Here is a 21856-nt window from a genome sequence, read left to right as displayed (position 1 = left end):
CAGAAGGGACTGAAGAGAGCTAGGAGGGAGCGTGAGAAAGCCTTGGCAGGAAGGATTAGGGAAAACCTAAAGGCATTCTACACATATGTGAGGAATAAGAGAATGATCTAAGAGAGGGAGGGCTGATCAGGGATAGTGGAAAGAATTTGTGCCTGGAATCTGAAGAGATCGGGGAGGCCCGAAATGAATTTTTTGCTTCAGTATTCACTAGAGAGAGGGACCTGGTTGATAGTGAGAACACAGTGGACCAAATTAATAGGCTTTAACAGATTAATATTAAAGAAGTGGATGTGTTGGAAGTTCTAAGAAGCATCAAAGTAGCGAAGTCTCTAGGACCAGAACAAATTTGCACAAGATTACTACCGGAAGCAAGGAATGAGATTGCTGCGCCTCTGGATGATCTTTGCATCCTCACTGTTCACGGGAATTGTACCAACTGATTGGAGGGAGGCAAATGTTGTTCCTCTGTCCAAGAAAGGGAATAGGAATCCCTGGGAATTATAGACCAGCCAGTTTTACATATGTGATAAGCAAGGTACTGGAAAGGATTCGGAGAGATAGGATTTATGACTATTTGGAAAAACATAGTTTGATTAAAGATAGTCAGCATGGCTTTGTGAGGAGCAGGTCATATCTTGCAAACCTTATTAAGTTCTTTGAGGATGTGGTGAGACAAGTTGGTGAAAGTCGAGCAATGGATGTGGTGTATATAGATTTCAGTGAGGCATTTGATAAGGTTCCCATGGTAGACTCATTCAGAAAGTTAGAAGATGTGGGATACAGGGAAATTTGGCTGTCTGGATACAGAATTGGCTGGCCCAAAGAAGACAGCAAGTCGTAGTAGATGGAAAGTATTCCTCCTGGAGGTCGGTGACCAGTGGTGTCCCGCAGGGATCTGTTCTTGGGCCTCTGATCTTTGTAGTTTTTATAAATGACTTTGATGAAGAAGTGGAAGGCTGAGTTAGTAAGTTTACCGATGACACAAAGGTTGGTGGTGTCGTAGATAGTGTTGAGGGCTGTTGCAGGCTACAACAAGACATTGACAGGGTGTAGAGCTGGGCTGAGAAGTGCCAGATTGAGTTCAACCTGGATAAATGCAAAGCGATTCGTTTTGGAAGGTCGAATTTGAATGCTGAATACAGGGTTAAAGACAGGATTCTTGGTAGTGTGGAGAAACAGCGGGATCCTGGGGTCCACATACATAGATCCCTCAAAGTTACCACCCAAATTGATAGGGTTGTTAAAAAGGTATATGGTGTTTTGACTGTCATTAACACAGGGATTGAGTTTAAGGGCTGTGAGGTTTTGATGCAGTTCTGTAAAACTCTGGTTAGACCACACTTGGAATATTGTGTCCAGTTCTGATCACCTCTTTATTGGAAGGATGTATATGCTTTAGAGAGGATGCAGAGGAGATTTACCAGGATGCTGCCTGGAATGGAGAGCTTGTCTTATGAAGAGAGGTTGAGTGAGCTCGGGTTTTTCACACTGGTGAGAAGAAGGAAGTGAGGTGACTTGATAGAGGTGTACAGGTAATGCGAGGCTTGGAAAGAGTAGATAGTCAGAGACTTTTCCTCAGGCAGAAATGGATGTCACGAGAGGTCATAATTTTAAAGTGATTGGAGGACGGTATAGGCAAGATGTGAGGTAGGTTCTTTTCACAGAGACTGGTGGGTGTGTGGAATACACTGCCACCGGTGGTTTTAGAGTCAGAGACATTAGGGACATTTAATTGACTGCTGGACAAGCACATGAATGGCAATAAATTGAGGGGTTTATTGGTTAGATGGATCTTATATTAAGAAAAATGCTTGGCATTACATTGTGGGCCAGAGGGCTTGTACTGTGCTGTACTGTTCTATGTTCTTAAAGTTATTCAGCCCAACAAATTACACCAGCCCTCCGAAGAGCATCTCACCCAGACTCACCCCGCCTTTCAGAGGAAACCCAAACAGACAAGCGATAATGTGCAAACTCCACATAGACAGCCACCTAAGATGGAATCAAACTCAGGTCACTGGCACTGTGAGGCAGCAGTGCTAACCAGCAAGCTACATGGGGCCATAGCAATAATCATAGAGGCTTCCATAATCAGAGGATCAGACAGACATTTCTACAGCATGTACCTTAACTCCAGGAGTGTGATAGAATACTCCCCACTTGCCTGGATGGGTGCAGCTTCAACAGCTGGTTACTATCCAGGACAAAAAAGCCCACTTGATTGGTATCACATCCACAAACATGGACTCTCTTCACCACCAATGCTCAGCAGCAGCAGTGTGTATCATCTGCAAGATGCACTGCAGAAATTCACCAAAGATCCTTTGACAGCACCTTCAAAACCCATGGCCACTTCCATCTAAGAGGACAAGGGCAACAAATATATTGGAACATCGTCAGCTGCATATTCCCCTCCAAACCAATCAGCATTAAAACTTGGAAGTTTATTACTATTCTTTCACGGTGGGTCAAAACCCTGGAACTCCCTTCCTAACAATATTTTGGATCCACCTCCAGTAAATGGTCTTAAGCGATTCAAGCGGGACCTTCTCAAGGGTAACTGGAGTGGAGGGGGGAGAGGGAGAGGGAGAAGACACACGACACCTCAAGAAGCAAGGAGGGGGAATGAGAAAATGCTGATAGGCCAGATTAGGGAGAATCCCAAGATATTCTGCAAGTTTATCATGGGGAAAGAGAATAACCAGGGATAGGGTAGGGACCAAGTGGGCAATCAGTGCGTGAAGCTGGAGGATGTTAGTAGAGTGTTAAATGAATACTTCACAATTGTCTTTAATTGTGAGAAGGAGGATACAATAAAAAATTCAAGAAGGATGGACTGTTAAGCTTGGGGAAGATTGATGTAAGAATCAACAAGGTATTGGAAGTTTTGACAAATTTAAAAGTGTCAAATCCCAAGATCCAGATTACTTTTATCCCTGGCTGCTGTGGGAGATGAGGGAGGAAATTACATGAGCTTTGACCCAAATTTCAGGAAGAAATAAACAGAATGGTCAGATTGGCAGATCAGTAGCAGATGCAATTTAACCCTGATAAGTGTAATTTTATAGTGTAAGGATATAGATCAGTTGGAGGCTTGGGCAGAAAAAATGGCAGATGGAGTTTAATCCGGACAAATGTGAGGTGATGCATTTTGGAAAACCAAGTTAGGTGGACATTATATAGCGGATGGTAGAACCCTTGGGACTATCGATGTGCGGAGGGATCTGGGTTTGTAGCTCTAAAGGTCACTGAAGGCAGCAGTGCAGGTAGGTAAGGTAGTGAAAAAGGCTTATGGCATGCTAGCTTTCATTGGAAGGGGCATTGAGTATAAGGATAGACATGTTATGCTACTGTTTTATAGAACTTTAGTTATGCCACACTTGGAATATTGCATTCAGTTCTGGTCACCATACTCCCAGAAAAATGTGGATGCTTTGGAGAGGGTACAGAAAAGGTTTACCAGAATGTTGCCTGGTACGGGAGATTTTAGCTATGAAGAAACGTCGGATAAACTGGGTTCGTTTTCATTGGAACTCAGGAGGTTGAGGGATGACTTGATAGAAGTTTATAAGATTGTGGATGGCCTAGATAGAGTGGAAAGTACGAGGCTTCTTCAAATGGTGGAGAGGTCAATTATTAAGGGACCCAGGTTCAAGGTGCGAGGGAAAGTTTAAACAAAATGTGCAAGGCGCATTTTTCACAAAGTGTTGTCAGTGCCAGGAATGTGCTGTCACAGGAGGTGGTGAAAGCAGACACAATAGCAGCATTCAAGAAGCACCTGGACAAATCAGTGAATAGAAAGGGAATAGAGGGATACAGATCCTGCAAGTGAAGACAGTTTTGGGATGGAAGGGCAAAATGTGTTGGCGCAGGCTTGGAGGGCCCAAGGGCCTTTTCCTGTGGTGTATGATGCACTTTGGAAGCAGGAACAAGACAAAGGAGTATAGAGTCATAGAGATGTACAGCGTGGAAACAGACCCTTCAGTCCAAACCATCCTGAGTACTCGATGAATGCAAGACACTAGGAAGCTCAGAGAAACAGAGGGATCTTGGGATGTTTGTCCACACATCCCTGAATCTGGCAGGGCAGGTTAATAGGGTAGATAAAAAAAAGCAAGATAACTGCTTGCCTTTTTCAATTGTGTCATAGATTATAAGAGCAGGGAGGTCATGTTGAAGATGTACAAGACTTTTGTTAGGCAGCAGCTAGAGTACTGTACCTAATTTGTATACTGCACTATAGGATGGTTATTATTGCACTGGGGTGGGTGCAAAGAAGATTCACCAGGATGTTGCCAGGGATGGAGCATTTCAGTAATGAGGAGAGTCTGGATAACCTTGGGTTGTTTCCTTTGAAGCAGATCAGTTTGAGGGGGTAATCTAATAGAAATGTGTAAAAATATGAGGGGCATGGACAGGGTGAATAGAAAGTAGCTGCTCCTCTTCGTTGAACGGTGAATAAAAATAAGTGAAAGGCAGGAGATATAGAGTGGATTTGAGAAAAAATGTTTTCCCACTGCCTGGGAGGATAAAAGAACAAATAAAATTTCAGCACAGGGACAGACCCTTCAGCCCTCCAAGCCTGTGCCAACCCAGATCCTCTATCTAAACCCGTCACCTATATTCTAAGGATCTGTATCCTTCAGCTTCCTGCCCATTAATGTACCTACCTAGATACATCTTAAATGACGCTATCGTGCCCGTCTCTACCACCTCCACTGACAATGTGTTCCAGGCACTCCCCAGCCTCTGCGTAAAGAACTTATCACGCATATCTCCTCGTGGCCCTTAATAATTGAGCCCCCCACTCTGGCAAAAAGCTTCTCCTCAGTCAGGTCCCCCCTCAACTTCTGTCTTTCTAATGAAAATAATCCTAATCTATTCAACCTCTCTTCATAGCTAGCACCTCCATCCCAGGCAACATCCTAGCAAACCTCCTCTGCACCATCTCCAAAGCATCCACATTCTTTTGGTAATGTGGTGACCAGAACTCTGTGCAGTATTCCAAAATGTGGCCAAACAAAAGTCCTATACAACTGTAACATGACCTGCCAACTCTTATACTCAGTACCCCGCCCGATGAAGGAAAGTGTACTATATCCTTTCTTGACCACTGTATTGACCTGCATTGCCTGAACACCCAGATCTCTCTGTACATCAAGCTTCCCCAGGGTTTTTCCATTTACTGTATAGTCACACCTGAATTGGATCTTCCAAAATGCATCAGCTCGCATTTGCTCAGATTGAACTCCCTCTGCCGTTTCTCTGCCCAACTCTCCAATCTATCTATATTCTGCTGTATTCCCTGACAGTCCCCTTCACTATCTGCTACTCCACCAATTTTAATGTCATCTGCAAACTTGCTCATCAGACCACCTATACCTACCTCCAATTCATCCAGATATTTGGGGTGGGAAATCTCAAGACCTTTAAAAATACTTGGATGAATACTTGAAGTGCTATACCATTCAAGGCTATGTATCTAGCATAGGCAAGTGGAATTGGCGTAGTCAATAGTGTATTTTTGATGTATAGACTTGATAGGCTGAAGGGTTCTTCTTTACTCTATAATTCTATGGTTCTAGAAGTTGATATATTTTGATTATCAATATATAGAAGGTTATGGGGATATCATGGGTAAAAGGCATTGAAATGTTCCATCAGCAACAAAAATATTAAATGGTGGAATGGGTTCAACAGCCTAATGTTGAGAGTGTGGTGCTGGAAAAGCACAGCAGGTCAGGCAGCATCCAAGGAGCAGGACAGTCAAAGTTCGGGCAAAAGCCCTTCATCAGGAACATCGACCCTCCTGCTCCTCGGATGCTGCCTGACCTGCTCTGCTTTTTCAGTACCACACTCTCAACACAGTAAAACATCACTCCTGCTGAATTCAAAGCCTCTTGTCAATGAAGGCTAACATACCATTTGCTTATTTACTTTGAATGTACTCATTTTACTTCCACTGGTGTGCAAGGCCACACAGATCCCTTTGTACATCCACATTTCCCATTATGTCACCACTTATATAATATTCTGCCATTCAGCTTTTCACAGTGAAGTGGTATAACTTTACATATATCCGTGAGTACTGTGAAAAGTGGACAAAGTTGCCATTCTCTGCTGCCATCTTGGCTATAAAATCAGAATTAAGAAAACACAGAAAAATAAAAATAAAGAGCCAAAAGGTAAGAAAACATCTAGATCTTAAAGTCTAAAGTCTTATATCCATAAAATTGTTTGGAATGTTCAGCCACCAATACAGGCATCCATGCCTAGCCACTGCCTGGGATAGGTGGAGTGAGGAAGAAAGCATTGCTGGATCTGGTTCTGATTAGAATGAGATAGATTAAGCTTCAGCTGGGGAATATGTGGAGATTAGTGATCATGGTATCATTAGGTTAATGACAGAAAAAGTCCAAGAGCATTTAATTAGTACAGGGTCAGCTTAAGTAGGTGAGAACAGATCTCATCCAGAGGTTCACAGGCAGAACTGTAACAGAGCAGTATGCTGCCTCTAAACTGGAGATGGTTTGGATAAGGTTGAGATACATTTCCATCGAAGGAAATGCCATGACAAATAAATCCAGAGCCTCCTGCATGATAAAAGCAAGGCAGAAAAGGAGTGCACATGACCAATGTCAGGTTATTATCTATGAGAACATCACTTAAAGAGAACTTTCAGAGAATAAGTGAATAAGAGGAAGGAGTGGTATATGAGAAGAGACCGACAGCTAACATACAGGAAGTCTTCCATAGGTGAAAAATTGTACAAGATGGGAAAAGACAATTATGAACCAAAACCGATGTTTATTTTAGAGCAGAGGGGCCTAGCTGAGATACTAACTGAGTGATCATGCTATCAAATAGCAATTTTGATGACTGACCAGGTTTGTTTTCCTGTTGGAGTTTCCTAGGCTATCCCAATGATATTGACAGAGGTTTGGACTAAATTGTGGAACTTAATAAGCATAAGCACACATACCAGGTGAAGTATTGAACATTAGTTGCTGATTTCATTCAATGTTTTCCTTCCTTGTCTGAGCTTCATTCAATGGTTGCTCTTCTAACCAAACACAAAGTAAGTTTATAAAAGTTAAAGAAAAACAGACAAATTTGCAACTGTTCAAATTGACATATTTCCCTCTTGGAATAGGACCAACTGATGGGGCATATAAATCTCAATCAGCTACAATATTCTGTAATCCTCATCGACTCAAGATTAAGAATCCTCTTCATTTTGTGTTGAATTTGTCAGAGTGCTTCCACTACATCATTTCTGCTTCATCCAGGGGTGGTTGTGTGGGCCAGTGTACAAACATTTCTGACTACGTTGCTTATTTTTTGGTTCTGATTTTATGGATACTATTCATAGTAATATATAATGTTGAAAGATCTCAGTGTCTAATTCTTGAATTTTTTAAAATGATTATAACTTTGTAGAATAAATCCATTATATTTCATTTTTAATCATGAATTTACAAGCAATTACTTATTGAATTATAAATATTTTGTAATAGATATATAAATAGCTGTGCTCAGACATGTTAAAATTGATTAAGGAAAGGTACATATTTTACTTTAGAAGTGCAGGATTTTTTCCTGTGTAATGCTGTGGGGATTCACCACTTTCATATTTTCAAGAAATGTCATTGCATGATGCAAACCCGTCACCAAGACTGTTTGGCAGGTGTGTTGTGGTTTTACTTGCTTTAACTGATGCATCAGGCTCTGAACTGCAGCTATGCCCTCATGTGGGATTGCAATTAACCTTGAAGCTCAGCGTTCCGATAGTTCTGTCACAATGATGCTGCTCATCTCCCCATGGTACAGCAAGACAGTGAACAGTAACGCTCAGCTTTCAGTTTCCCTTTCTCTCTTTACCCATAAAGTCATTCTGTTACATGAGCAGTCAGCTTACTGCTAATTTTTCTCTTTTAAGGATGTTCAGGGAGAGGAGATTTAATCACACCATGTTAGTCTGCCTCTGCAATCCCATTGAGAATTTAAATACGTGACTGAATATTTCTCTTTTGTCTGCATTATCCAATATTTTGAGAAGTATTTACCATTGATATAGATATTATAGGACATCTGTTTTGCATTAAATGCATTAATCTGTTAACTACTTCATTAAATTCTTGAATAACCTTAACTTTGTTTGTATGCCTGATAATTATTAATGGCATTATATATAAAAATGTCCATATAATCTTGGTTTACACTTATCTACTGAGGTAAAGATACCATCAGGTCTCTGATGTTTTGAGTCAGGATCACATGTTCAATTTGTGGTAGGACTCAAGTCAATTATGATTTTAGATTAAGGCTGTAAGTTTTTTTTTACAAGTTTCGCAGGATTTATTACGTTTGTCACAATAAGTACAAAATATTTTTTCATAATAAAACAATGATTCATTCAGTTCTCTTCATACACTAGCTTGTGACTTCTGACTGACCAGGCGCTAATCCCTTGTTCTCTTAACAGAAGTTGCTGTCCTGTTATCTTCCCTGGGTGTCTGTTGCTAAAGATTATGGCCACTACCCCTGAGCATAATCAGTAGAACTTATGAACTCTAATTTGGCTTACCACTTGATGACTGACATATGATCAATCTCAGATTGGCAGGGCAGTGTGTGCCCAACTCCTGGTTGGTATCTTAAGGATAATAGTCATCTTACTAATACCAATTCCAACTATCCTCTCACCAATTCTTTAAGGTATTTGTTATTTATAGGCACATGCTTTTCCTATGGTTTTTCCCTATTAGTGGAGAATCACAAACTTACGTTAAGAAGGCATTACCAGATTAATCTGCCTTTGCTGAGGAGAAATGTTGTCATATTTTAATGATTAGGAATTTCCCAAATGTATAACTAATTAAATTAAATGTTCTTGAGAATTCCAAAACCTTACCAATATCTTTCAGTTGAAAGAACCATTTGTTCATATGTGACTTCAGAATCACTGCTGTTACCTGGAACAGATTAATTGAAAAGTCACTTCCTTTGTTCTCCATAGCAGTAGGAGTCATGTGATAAAGAATCAAGCGTTATTGCTATATTGACACTGAACAGCCCAGATTATTTTAAGAAATAATTATGCAGCACAATTTATAGAACTTAAATCCAAATTAATGCAGTTCCAAAATTAAGCCAATTTAAACACAAAACTGTGTCTCTGAATAAAAGGTTTTACTTCAAAGCATCTTCACATTTGTTCATCTACGTTTATGTGTTTGTGCTATAAAAACAAGCCTCCATCATTTGTTTATTTTGCCCTGATCTGATGTGGCACTCCACTCAATATACGGCTTGATTCATAGACAAACCATTTTTTTCCATTGAACATAATTGAGCAGAATACAATATTCATACCTTATTTGCTAACCAATTACACATTCAATCTATAAATATTGAGAAATAACCTCAATCCTGCAATGACTACTCTGTTGAAAAATAACAACAACTGCGTCCCTCCAAACAGAGAAGTCTTTAATTTGCATCCGAGCATGTTTCACCCAATGAAGTCAACTTGAGTTGTTTGCCTGCAGTTAAAGCATTTTTTGCCTCACAATTTTTTCATTTTCTTCCATGAGCCTGTGTTTTACTACTTTTGACAATTAGGTCTAAATGTCCTCTTTGAACATTGTTTAGGCCAGCTTGGTTCTCTTTCTAACGATGTTAATTTAGTTTGAAGCATTTTGAATTTTTGAAAACACTTATTCCCGATTTTTTTGGACATTGTCAGCTCACACTTAAGCAGTGGTGATAATCTATGTCTAAATTCTTCATCTTCTAACAAGTCCACTGGAGCGCTTTTTCTATCCTTTGGCTTATCTTTTGGTTTTGTCATTCCCATTTTATTAGAAGTCTCTTTGCTTTTACGTTAGCTGGTATCTCTCTTTTACTATTCTTTCATTTATTCACCACCTGCTTCCTGAGGTGAGGATATTTCCCAAGAGTTTAATGGAATGGTGCTATCCAAGGTACTGCATGAATTCAACCGCGGAAGCCTGAAACCACGGATAGGAGCGAACCCATTGATTTAAATTTCCCTTCCCGGCAGCCTCCTGTTCCCTGGTTTTGGCATGTCTCTGCAATGTGTTTGGGCCTCAGTAAACCATGGGAACAGTACCGCAGATATGGGGTTCACCCTGTATTTGAGTGAGGGAAGTTTATCTGAGGCAACCCAAGAATAACTCTGACAGCAACCTGGGAGCAAGTTGTTCTATCATCCTTGAAATAATTCCACAAAGGCCAGAATCACATCATCAAGTCATCCTTTATTTACTCATGAACAGTCCTTGACTAGAGTGCTGTCTCATACAGAGTCAGGTGCCAGACTGTATCTCCAACATTCAACCTTGTTATGTCAGCCAGGGGTCCCTGATTGGACCAGACTAATAGCCCCAATCAGGGAACTCCTATTCTATGATATCCTGCTGGCTGACCTTGCTACAATCACTACAATTCTCTTTTCAAATCAACGGAAAGAAAAGTAAAGTAATATAAATTTCAACTTCTTCCTGTCTGATCCGCAATTTCATTGAAGCATCCCTCATATGTGATGACCCAGATCCTATGCTGATGTTATTCCATGGTACAGCAACTCGGGCTTTCCACATATAGTTCCAGTGAATTTATAGCACAGAAACAAGCTGTTGAATTCAACTCTTCCACGGGAGTTTTTATGCTCTACGTGAACATCTTCCCACTGTACATCATCTACTCCTATCAGCAGATTTATTTACTGTTACTTTTTTCTCTCTTGTCAACTTAACTAGCTCTTCCTTGAAGGCATTTCTACCATTTGCATGAATATTGAGCAGGCATCACTATATTTATTTAACAGCACTTTTTCACAGCTTCCTTTGTCAGTCACTGATAGTAGACTATCCAACAAGAGCTGGTGTATTAGCTCTGCACAATAATGATATCATCCAATGACCAAAGCAGGTTTACTGGTTAACAGTCACCAGTGGGAACCCTGGCCCAGCTCTTTTGCACCTAAAACCTCAAGCAATGACACTAATTGAAAGACCTTTAAGTAGGCCCCATCTATTTAAATATAAGATAGAAAGGTGCCCTGGCACCTTTATGTTCTGTATGACTCACTGGATAAATCTTTAGACCCATAGGAATAGCTGTATTTCTTAAGTTTTTGACATTGGGTGAAATCTTCTGCTGTGGAGTCTGGTGCAGTGTCAGTCATGGAAATACTTCTGTTTGGGCTCAGGTTTCTTTACGTAATGACATGATCTCCATTCATTATGTATACATGTTTGAGGAGAAGAACAAATCTCACAGGTCAAGGTGGAAGGAACCTAGGACTAAGGGATCTTATAAGGTCGAAGACCATGGCACCAGATTTAAAGGACACCAGGTGTCTGCAAGCCTGGACTAGAAGTTCGGATTATGTTTGTGACTCATAACACTTGGCTGAGATGTGTCCCACAGTTCAACGAAGCTTTGCTGCACCATAGCTGGCAGAAGTGCACTTTTACTTATCCCAGCTCCTTGTATGCATGAGCTGATAGATGTTAACAATGGTAGGGATTGATCTCTTCAGCATTTTTATTGCAATTCTCTTATCATTGCTGCATTGAACATCAACAGATGCCCTTCATCGGACACCTTCCTACATTTTCTCATGTTGCTTGGATCTTGATATCATGAGAGCAATGTGTGCCCCTCCATCAAGGAGGAGAACACAACTGAGGATGGTGCTCAAACAGTTGATATATTTTTAATGGGTTTGCCTTTAGCCAATCCATGGAATACAATAACTCATGTCACCTGCAAAAGCCTCTGTCCAATTTCACTATTCACTCTCAGTGCGTCAGGAGAAAATTCATCACCACCTTCTCTCCTCAAAGCATCCACCAAATCGTCCTCCCTCCCCCCACCATTATCCATAACCATCTCCAGGTTAGGAGACTTCCCATGAGGGACATCCTAACCCTTGGGTCCCCCATTATCAAAGCTACCCGTTCCTCCCACCTTTAGTGATATTTATAATCATAAAGACTTTGGTGTATAAGCCTTTTGTAGGCCAGGATTGCAAAAAAAGAAGAGGAAATTAACCAGAAAGTTAAAAGAACTTTATACTTTCTCAAAGTAAAGGAGTGTAAAAGGACTGCCTAATGGAAGGGTGAATATTTTTAGAGCTATAATAAAACTTGGAACATAGAATATGACAGTGTAGTACAGGCCCTTCAGCTCTCAATGTTGTGCACCCTGTGAACCCAGTCTGAAGCCCATCTAACTTACACTATTCCATTCTCATCCAAATGTTTATCCAATGACCATTTAAATGCCCGTAAGTAGGCAAGTCTACAACTGTTGCAGACTGAGTAAGGAAACTACCCCTGCCCTATATCTATCACCCCTCAATTTGAAGCTATTCCCCCGCACGCTCACCATCACCATCCTAGGAAAAAGGCTCTCACTGTCCACCCGATCTAACCCTCTGATTATCTTATAAGTCTCAATTAAGCCACCTGTCAATCATCTTCTCTCTAACGAAAACAGCATCAAGTACCTCAACCTTTCGTCGTAAGGCCCTCCTTCCATACCAGGCAACATCCCAGAAAATATCCTCTGAACCTTTCCAAAGCTTCCACATTCTTCCTATAATGCGGTGACCAGAATTGCATGCCATACTCCAAGTGCAGCTGCGTAAAGTTTATTTTAAGGTTAGTGACTTATTCACTTTTACTGATGGAAGAGGAGAGAAAGTTGATACAATTTTCAATATCACCATATCATCCTGGATCGTTTTTGAGTGCTTTACACTCCAAAAATCAGCTTGAAATAAATTCAAAGCCCCCTTGGAATAGTTGTAGCACAGATTCACTGTAAACATTCTTGGGCTAAAACTTCTAAATTATGACGAGATATGTTACAGAAAATTAACATATATTTCCTTGAGTTTGGAAGATTTAGGGGTGTTTAAATTATAAAGAGAGTCAAAAGCTTGATAAAAGTCAAAACTGTTTATTTCAGTGCTGAAATCAAGAATCCATGAGCATGTGAAATTTTAATAAAAATGATTTAAAATGCATTGAAACATCCAGTATTTATAAACTCCCTGTTTGGACCTATTCTGACATAGCTCTGGACCAGCTGAAACCTGAACTCAGGCTTTCTAGTTCAGGGTTCGGGGCACTACCACCATACCAGAAACCTGTATCTTGGTCAACTTTGGCTTAGGGCTCATCGGTCCTGTTACTGAGTCAGTAGGAGATCAGCCTTATACTGGTACTTATAAATTTTATGAGGTATGAATTCTCGATTGCCTCATTCCATCTAGAAACAGGCTTTAGGGAGAATATATTCAATAATGCTTTTATCTTCACAGTGCAGGCATTTATTTCCTGATTAATCGGGATGCCAAGTTACTGAATTGATTGTTTCCACTGAGCCGATAGTATTTTTTGAATTGACGAAGTCATATAGTACAGACTGAGAAGAACAGTTTCTGCATTCCACTTCTGTGCTCTTTCTAAATTCACTAGTAATATACTCTGTTTCAACTTAATCTCCTGTTTCATTTTGTTAACTTATTGCTGTAACGATAATACAGAAACTCCCCTGTCGGCAAATTCACCTTCTCGGGCCCTCTTGCTATAGTTCTCAGGGTGTCATTGAACTTTTAGATCCCATAACTGAGCACAACCACTTTTGAAATTAAAAGTATTTGACTTCTTTAACATCTTTATTTAACAAACTTTATTTAAGAGAGGCTTTGAAAGATCTGTTTAGTACCTGTATAGATGTATTATTGATGGAATTAAAAAGCTTAGAAAACCTAGAGTTATTTGATTGGAGAGTTAGTTGTGCTTTGTTTAAGTTGAGGTCATGTGAGAACTGTTGGTTACATGTTTCAATTGTCAGTTTTTGAGTTACTAGGTCCCAACTGTTCTATTAGCAGGACTGAGTGTTACAGCATTTGTCAGAATTTTCTACCGATGCGATGTTCAGTTATAAACAGTTATGCTTTGAAAAGCCAAACTGTATTTTGAGCCTCGAAGTCATGTAGTTCAATGTGAGATTTTGCAGCTTTGTGTGGTGATTTATTGAAACAGTCAGTTGATGTTAGTGTGCACAATCAAATCATTCCACTGCTTGATGGCAGCTTTTTGTGCTTTGAGGATAGATTATTAGATTCCAGAGTGCCATTCTAGCTTATTGATTTAGTTATTTTCATAGTCGTACTTGCACATTGTAAGAGATTCACAAGGTTAGTGAAAAACTATGAATTGTTGTGCATAGAATCCATAGCTAGAAAATCAACAGCCCCTCCAAGGAATGTATTGACTTCCTTTTCCTTTTCCTTTTCCTTTCCCCTTTCCCCTTTACACAATAGACTTTGAACTGATGAATATCTCTGTAATGGCAACAGTGAATGAAAACAACTGAACAGAATGTCTACTTCTCTGGTTAAAGCCAGGCCATTTTATGCATCCAATCCTTTTGCTTGCTCGTGTTTTTCTTTTCTCTCCTTTTTATCTCTGTCTTACTAAAAGCTTACTTCATCTAAAACTATCATAATTCCAGTGATTTTCTCATTCTTGCTCCTATATAGAACCACCCATTCCTCCCAACCATCTTAACCTTCCTTTCTTAATATCTTACCCTAGATTAAAGCAACTTCATGGAATTGCTTTCTTTATTCAGCCAAAATAAATGAGCGCTTCTTTACTCTCTGACATTTAAAGCATCAATGTTTGGAAAACATTTATTGGCAACAACATATAAAAATAATGCTTCAACGGAAGTAGAAATTACTCTAGTAATCGTATAGATGCAAAATAATATTTAAAAATGTGCTTCCCAACTGCAGCCTGAAGTTGGCAGACAAGTTTTAATCTGCTAAGTTCTATGACCAAATCGCAACTAAATTCCAAAGAATAATTATATGTTGTTATCTTAAGGAGTTTTGTTCCATCTTGGGTGAATAGATTTTTGACAATTGTAGGAGTTAATGTTTGTAATATCAGATGACTTAACTAACATCAAAAATATAGGCGATCACTTTATAAAATATCTGGTTGAAGTGTTGCAGACAGTATGCTTCAGTACAATTATATAACATCCTTAAAATGCTGAGTATACTGTACAGCCTCAAACTAAAACTGGTTGATATATTTCAACATACCGTGTTCCTAAACCGAGTTTTTTAAATTAACTGATTTCTGAGTGACTATATATATATAATTTTTGGTTTACGTTTGTGTAAATATAATTACAGCAATTAGACTGAGCACCTTTCAGATGTGGTCAGGTTAAAACAGATCTACCTCAGCAACTAATTAATGTGATTTGTCCATTTGTGTAGCATATCCATTTTAAGACCGATTGTGATTTTACTTATCATGAGCAATCTCTCAGGAGTTCCAGTAATGTATTCAAAGCTTCCAAATGAGCAGGATGTGAAAGGGCTTCAGAGGATAGAAAGAAAGAATATAATTTTCACAATCTGACTAAAAATGGAAAAGTGTTGGAAATATAAAGCAGTTAAGTTGCATTGAGAAAGAGGGAAGGCCAGTTAATATTTTACTTGGGGCCTTCATGACAGCTACTCATTGCTGGATATTTCCAACATTTTTCATTTCTCAATGTAGTTAACTTAGGTATGTCATTTATGCTTCCCAGATAAATCAGTGGTGTGTTCCTAATCCATACAAAACTCCAGTGTGTCACCAGAAAGCAAATAAAAGACACACATTATTGTTTATGTATTTTCACTATCGGGTGAAATATTTTCAGAATGGTGGAATTCTATTCAGTTAAGGCATTACTTTTTGTTCTGACATCCATTTGGTAGTGCATTTAAGTGACTTTGCCAATATGCATGTGCAGCTTTGAGTTGAATATTTCTAAATATTTGCATTAGTTTGACGAGCCTTTTACTGGCCTGTAATTCCCGTACTGATGGGCAGACTAAAAGGTTTCTGAAGAGTAAAGTTACAGGGAGTTGTAATCATAATTTGTTTTGTATAAACTGCATGTGTCAAAATACATATTTTGTCAATAACTGGTGCCTGATACTGATCCACATGAAGAGATTCGATATCTTAGCATTTGCTATGGCTGCTTCTCATACAGAGAAAATAAATCCTGCATGAATTTAGTAACCCTTAAAGCACTGCTATTTCACCTACTATTTATGTAAAGGTAGTATATTTATGTTTCGTGGCACTCCATGTTACAAGTGCTGTATACATTCCATAATTAAGAATAGATTTAGTATATTTTATAAAAATCAGTTTTAAGTATTCAGTCCTTTAAGGGTTAATCAAGGACCAACAAAATTATGATTGATATCTGCTTTTTGTGCATGTTCCTTCTTTTACAGCAAATCCCATATGTTCCTGATGCATTTTTGGCATTCCCTGATATCGGATGCTCTCTCCTCCTGTATATGTAATATTGAAGCAGTTAACCTGAAAATTGTAGGGATAAAGACTTGTTACTATTTAGGAATGTAATGAGGACTGAAAATGTTTCATTATTGCTTTTGTTTTCTATGCATTGTTTTGTCCTGATTAATCATTAACTGCCTTTTCCTGTGTTTTACTAGCCCAATAGAATCCTGTCAGAATTTCTACGAAGATTTCACGTTACAGATTGACATGGCATTCAATGTATTCTTCCTACTCTACTTTGGACTGCGGGTGAGAACCAATTTAACACATAAGTTGGATTTAGAATGTAGTCATTTGGAAGGATTTTGGTTTTAAACAGAGCAATAATGAAGATAATTTGATTCCAACTGATTGCAAATTATTGTTTGTTTCGTCCAGTCTTTGTGCATGCTAAGGTGAATCGTTGAACAATTATATATACAACCATAGAATCCTGACAGTTCGGATAGAGACCATTCGGCCCATCAAGTCTAACCATCCCACCGAAGAGTAGTCCACCCAACCCTACATCCCCCATAAGCCTGCACTTACCATGGCTAATCTACCCAGCCTGAGCATCCCTGGACATTATGGGACAAGTTAGCATGGCCAATTCACCTAACCTACACATGTTTTGTCTGTGGGAACAAACCTACACAGACACAAGGAGAACGTGTAATCTCCAGACAGAATCAAACCCAGCGCTGTGAGGCAGCAATGCTAACCACTGAACTACTGTTCAGCCCTATGATGTGCATATAATGCAGTATAACAAAAGAGGCATTCAGTCTGTAATATCTTTTTTCTCTTATCGTGATTTCATAAGATGTCTGTGATAGTGAGTTATCTCACAAAGTAACATAGGAATACTGTATACGATTGTAATGGTCTTTTGGTTAACATTGTTATTCTCTTCTTCAGTCCTGCCAGCACTAAGTGAGTGAAGAGGGAGTGCAGACTGAAGTGGTAGGAGTTACTTAGATTAGCCCACCATTTTGCCTGATACGTACTAGTTCCTCCCACAAACCATGACCAAAACTACAGGTGTAAGAGCTGAGCATGTTATTGCACTTTAATCTCTGTTAGGGAAAGGGGTGGTATGTAAATAAAGTTCAATGGTTGAGCATGAGTTGGTCTTACTCAGCCCATTGCTATGACAAAGTTTAAGCTAAATCTGTAGGTTTTGACCTTATTTTCCTTTGCGAGAACATATTCTTTCCACTGGCATAGTTGTGGATCAGTGTGGTGTGGGAACGATGGTTGGGATTTTGTGGTTGCACTCTCCACAGTAGCCACCTTCTGTATGAGTTGACATTTGGAAGCAGTGTATTGGGCTAGTTTTCTCAACCCCATTGAAGTGAAATGCTTTGTTACTGCAACATTGCCTAACTTAGCCAAATGGGGGTGTCCAATTCAATGTCAACAATTCTGACTAAAGTTAAATCTTCCCGAAGCAGAGTCAAAAGTGCCAGATCTTCTGCAATTTATGTATTTGTCATCCATCAGACCAAAAGGGGAAAGGAATGAAAATGCGGTATGCAGAACAAACCGTATGAATGCACAAGCTTATCCTTCATCAGCTGTAGGATAAAAGTGTGCATTAAGTTCCTGTGGTATCTTCTAACAGAATCATTCTTTATTTTACAGCATGGTATTGGAATAGTTGAGACAGCCTTTTTTTAATGATCTCTGTAGCCCAGTCCTCACAATCTATGTAATTAAAGAAATCAGATCATTTCCCCAGGCTGAGGGATTTCGAGACTAGGGAACACATTTTTAAGGTGAGAGCAGAGAGATTTAAAAAAGACATAAAAGGTAAATGTTCAGAGGATGGCTTGCATGTGGAATTAACTTCCTGAGAAAATGGCGCATGTGGGTACAATTACAATGTTTAAAAGACATTTGGATAGATACTTGAAAAGGAAAGATTTGGAGGGATATGGGCCAGGAGCAGGCAGGTGGGACTAATTTAGATTGGGACTATGTTCAGCTTGGACTGGTTGGCCCGAAGGGTCTGTTTCCGTGCTTTATGACTGTATATGGAGTTCTGCCTCTACTTCACCTTTGGTTTAAATTAGAAATGAGCAATTACTTTGGATTTTGTTTTATACACAATTTTAAAACTCAGTTTAACAAAATTCAACATTGTCTTATCACATATTTATTTCCTAAATGGACCATGTAATATCCATGCCATGACATCAAGCTGTTCTTTGCTTCATATCTCTTTCAGAATTTTCACATGGTTAAGATTACTAGATTAGATTAGATTACTTACAGTGTGGAAACAGGCCCTTCGGCCCAACAAGTCCACACCGACCCTCTAAAGAGCAACCCACCCAGACCCATCCCCCTACATTTACCCTTCACACTATTGGCAATTTAGCATGGCCAATTCACCTAACCTGCACGTTTTTGGACTTTAAGTTCATGAATAAAGAATGACCTTGTACATTGTTTGCGCTAGTAATGAATCTTGTGACAAATTTTAAATGAAAACACTCCTAAGTTTGATCTGATCTAAATTTTGCATTATTAGCCTTGCAATCTTTCAGATTGGCTCTGTACTATTTTGATGTCCCTTTGTTTTGTGTTCAAATTCACAACTTAATCAAAAATTATGCTTCATTCCAATTAATATAGTGGTTAGATACTGTAGTCAAGAGGCCTGCTTCAGTCAGCTTTGTGTTAGTGAGCTCTATCTACCAGGTTGCCTACAAGATTAACATTTTCCAAGCATGAAATAACTGAGAAAGTGCACCTTTTCCTTTCTTCCTTTATCCTATCAACTGGACATATACTTTGCCTGCAGCCTATGTTCTTTGGAGGCAATGTTTGTGGTTATAACAACAAACGTGCATCAATTTTCCAAGCTCCACTTGATGTCTGTGGTGTGTGCGTGAGTGCACACACAGTGGCAATAAACAGCCTCTTTAAACACCTCACTGGCCTTCGTACAAGCAACATGTATTTATACAGCCAAGATGAGTTCAAAGAGATTATGTCTAACCTGCATTTTTTTAAAAAAAAGAGACTGCTCAGCTTTGAAGGAAAGGAAAGTATAAACCTTCCCGAGTGCTTAACAGGCTGTCCTGAAATGTCACCCTGTTTAAATTTTCTTTACCTTGACGAACAGTGCTGCCATTAAATAATGCAAGAGAAGTCTGATTAATATAAGGTTAACAATCACACCACACCAGGTTATAGTCCAATAGGTTTAACTTCCAATTAAACTTGTTGGACTATAACCTGATGCTGTGTGATTTTTAACTTTGTATTCCCCAGTCCAATACCAGCATCTCCAAATCATGATTAATACGAGGTTTTCTTGGGAGCTATTTGCAGGGTTAGCAAAGGATGACCTTTGTAGAGTTGATCAAGTCGAGTTAAATTTAATAATAAGAAACAAGCTCAGGTAAACATTTCACCATAAGTCTGGATTGCTCAATCAAAGAGTAATTAAGCTCTTTTCTTCCCATAAAGCTGTACGTGAAAATGAAGTCTATCTGTAACTCAGAGATATGCACCAGAGGTCACTGAAGTTGATGCAGGCCATTCAGCCTCTTCAGTTTGTTCCACCATTCCATTAGGACTTTGTTGATCTGTAACTCAAATTTCTATCAGCCATGGCTCCATCGCCGAAAAATTCTTAATATTCTTGTCTAATAATTCAACAAACACTATTTTCAGGAATAGAAAATACTTTAGAAGAGAGTGTAAGGACTTTTACACTGCGTTGTGTGGACAATTCATTAAATTAGAAAGATCAAATCATATAAAATGGTAGTACCTTTAAATGTATTTATTATGAAACGATGTATCATTTCTTTTCAGAGTGAAACAAGTACTTTCTATACTGAAGTTCTGGGTGGGCTAATCTGAATATACTAAACAGAACCTTTGAAGGAATATGTTGATTCTGTATGAGGTCTTTTGAGCTTCACTGTTATGCCCTTTGGCATAGTTGCCATAGGACAGTTTCAAAGATGGAAACTGTTTTGTGAAATTACTGAACAGATTTTCAGACTAGCCTCCTGTGCTGGAGCTTCACTGAGTGTTCACACCTATTTTCATTCAGTTCTTGTGAAGAATCACAACTGATAGTTCTTTTGCAGTAAATGCAAAAATGCAGTGCAACCTTCCTGTAAACTGATATGCTTAGGAAGTTAAAATAAAGCAGAGTAAGTTCTAAAGAATAATTTCCATCACAGTTCATGTCAGTTGTCTAGTGTCACCATGAACTGTAAGTAGTGATCTCCAGGTTTAACTTCCAGTAATGGTTAACAGTTACCCCAAGGTCTTCATTTGATGGGACATTGCTGATACTTATTGAAAAATGAATAAAAGAAAAATCTGTGTCAGAGAGCATAGAGGTAAAATTAATGAGGTTCTACATTTGGAGATGTCCAGCTGTCTGTGAATTTCATTCTCAAAGTTCCTCATTGACAAGTTCAGGGGTTCTGTATTTAGGTAGCTAAGACCTTGAAAAGAATTTTCACATCACCATTTTGTCACCTGCAGCACAGCAATTCACTGCTCGTCACATTACATTGATTCAAATATTATTAAAATGCCTAACCTTAGAAATTTAAGAATTGTAGAATATGTTGATGTTTTGACAGTGTCTGGTAAAGCTGAATACACCTGCCATAGGAGGGAATATTGAAAAAATTATTCACTCTTTTCTCTTTCAGTTTATTGCAGCAAATGATAAATTATGGTTCTGGTTGGAAGTGAATTCTGTGGTAGATTTCTTCACCGTCCCACCTGTCTTTGTGTCTGTATATTTGAGCAGAAGCTGGCTGGGTAAGTTACATGTTGTTCATTTATGTCAACTCACGATTACCAATTGTTATAAAATTAGTTGATAATTATGCATTATCTTTATATGCGCAAATATTTAGTGTGTGTTGACACAATCCGTGGAGCATAAATTTGTCCCTAAGTCCTAGTCTGACTTGAGAGCAATTAGAAGCCCGTGTATCCAGATAATCATCTTCACCTTAACTGAAGTGTTAGATGGTCTACATCTCCAGAATTGTGTTGCACTTTTACCTACCTGAAGCTTTGATGTGAACCCAAAATCTTTTCTGGCTGCCCTGTAGATGACTCGTGTCTGTGCCCAATATTTCAATGACTGGTGAATGGCTGGCATTTGTGTTCCTCTGCCAGAATGTGATGATGAGCTTTAATGCAATATACAAAAGTTAGACATGTATGATTTGTTTGTGCAGGGATTCAGAAGCAGAGATTGACCTTGTGTGCATCGAGCAATGGCTGAAAAGCTGTGCTTACAGAATAGTTGTCCAACCAGAAAAAGTCCAAGTCATGCAGCTTTCATCATCACGAGCTGATACTTCAAACCAAACCCCTTTGCAAAAGTAATCAGTACAAGTGTGGTCACTTAAAATGAATTTCTTCTGTATTTACAGAATGGTATAATTAGA

At 39.0% G+C, this 21856-nt stretch overlaps 1 protein-coding gene across 7 annotated transcripts in view; it reads left to right on the top strand.

The window, feature by feature from the left end:
• kcnma1a (potassium large conductance calcium-activated channel, subfamily M, alpha member 1a) overlaps window positions 1-21856 on the top strand; it is an 858112-nt gene that overhangs the window by 443955 nt on the left and 392301 nt on the right. For all 7 annotated transcript variants that reach the window (XM_060854015.1, XM_060854014.1, XM_060854016.1 and 4 more), the window contains 2 exons: window positions 16586-16679; window positions 21104-21215. In XM_060854015.1, coding sequence (XP_060709998.1) covers window positions 16586-16679; window positions 21104-21215 — 206 coding nt within the window. The remainder of the gene's footprint in view (window positions 1-16585; window positions 16680-21103; window positions 21216-21856) is intronic.

This window comes from Hemiscyllium ocellatum, chromosome 43 (assembly GCF_020745735.1).
Source record: "Hemiscyllium ocellatum isolate sHemOce1 chromosome 43, sHemOce1.pat.X.cur, whole genome shotgun sequence".
Classification (NCBI taxonomy): domain Eukaryota; kingdom Metazoa; phylum Chordata; class Chondrichthyes; order Orectolobiformes; family Hemiscylliidae; genus Hemiscyllium; species Hemiscyllium ocellatum.
The sequence above is the reverse complement of the archived record's forward strand: the minus strand, read 5'-3'. Positions and strand labels throughout refer to the sequence as shown.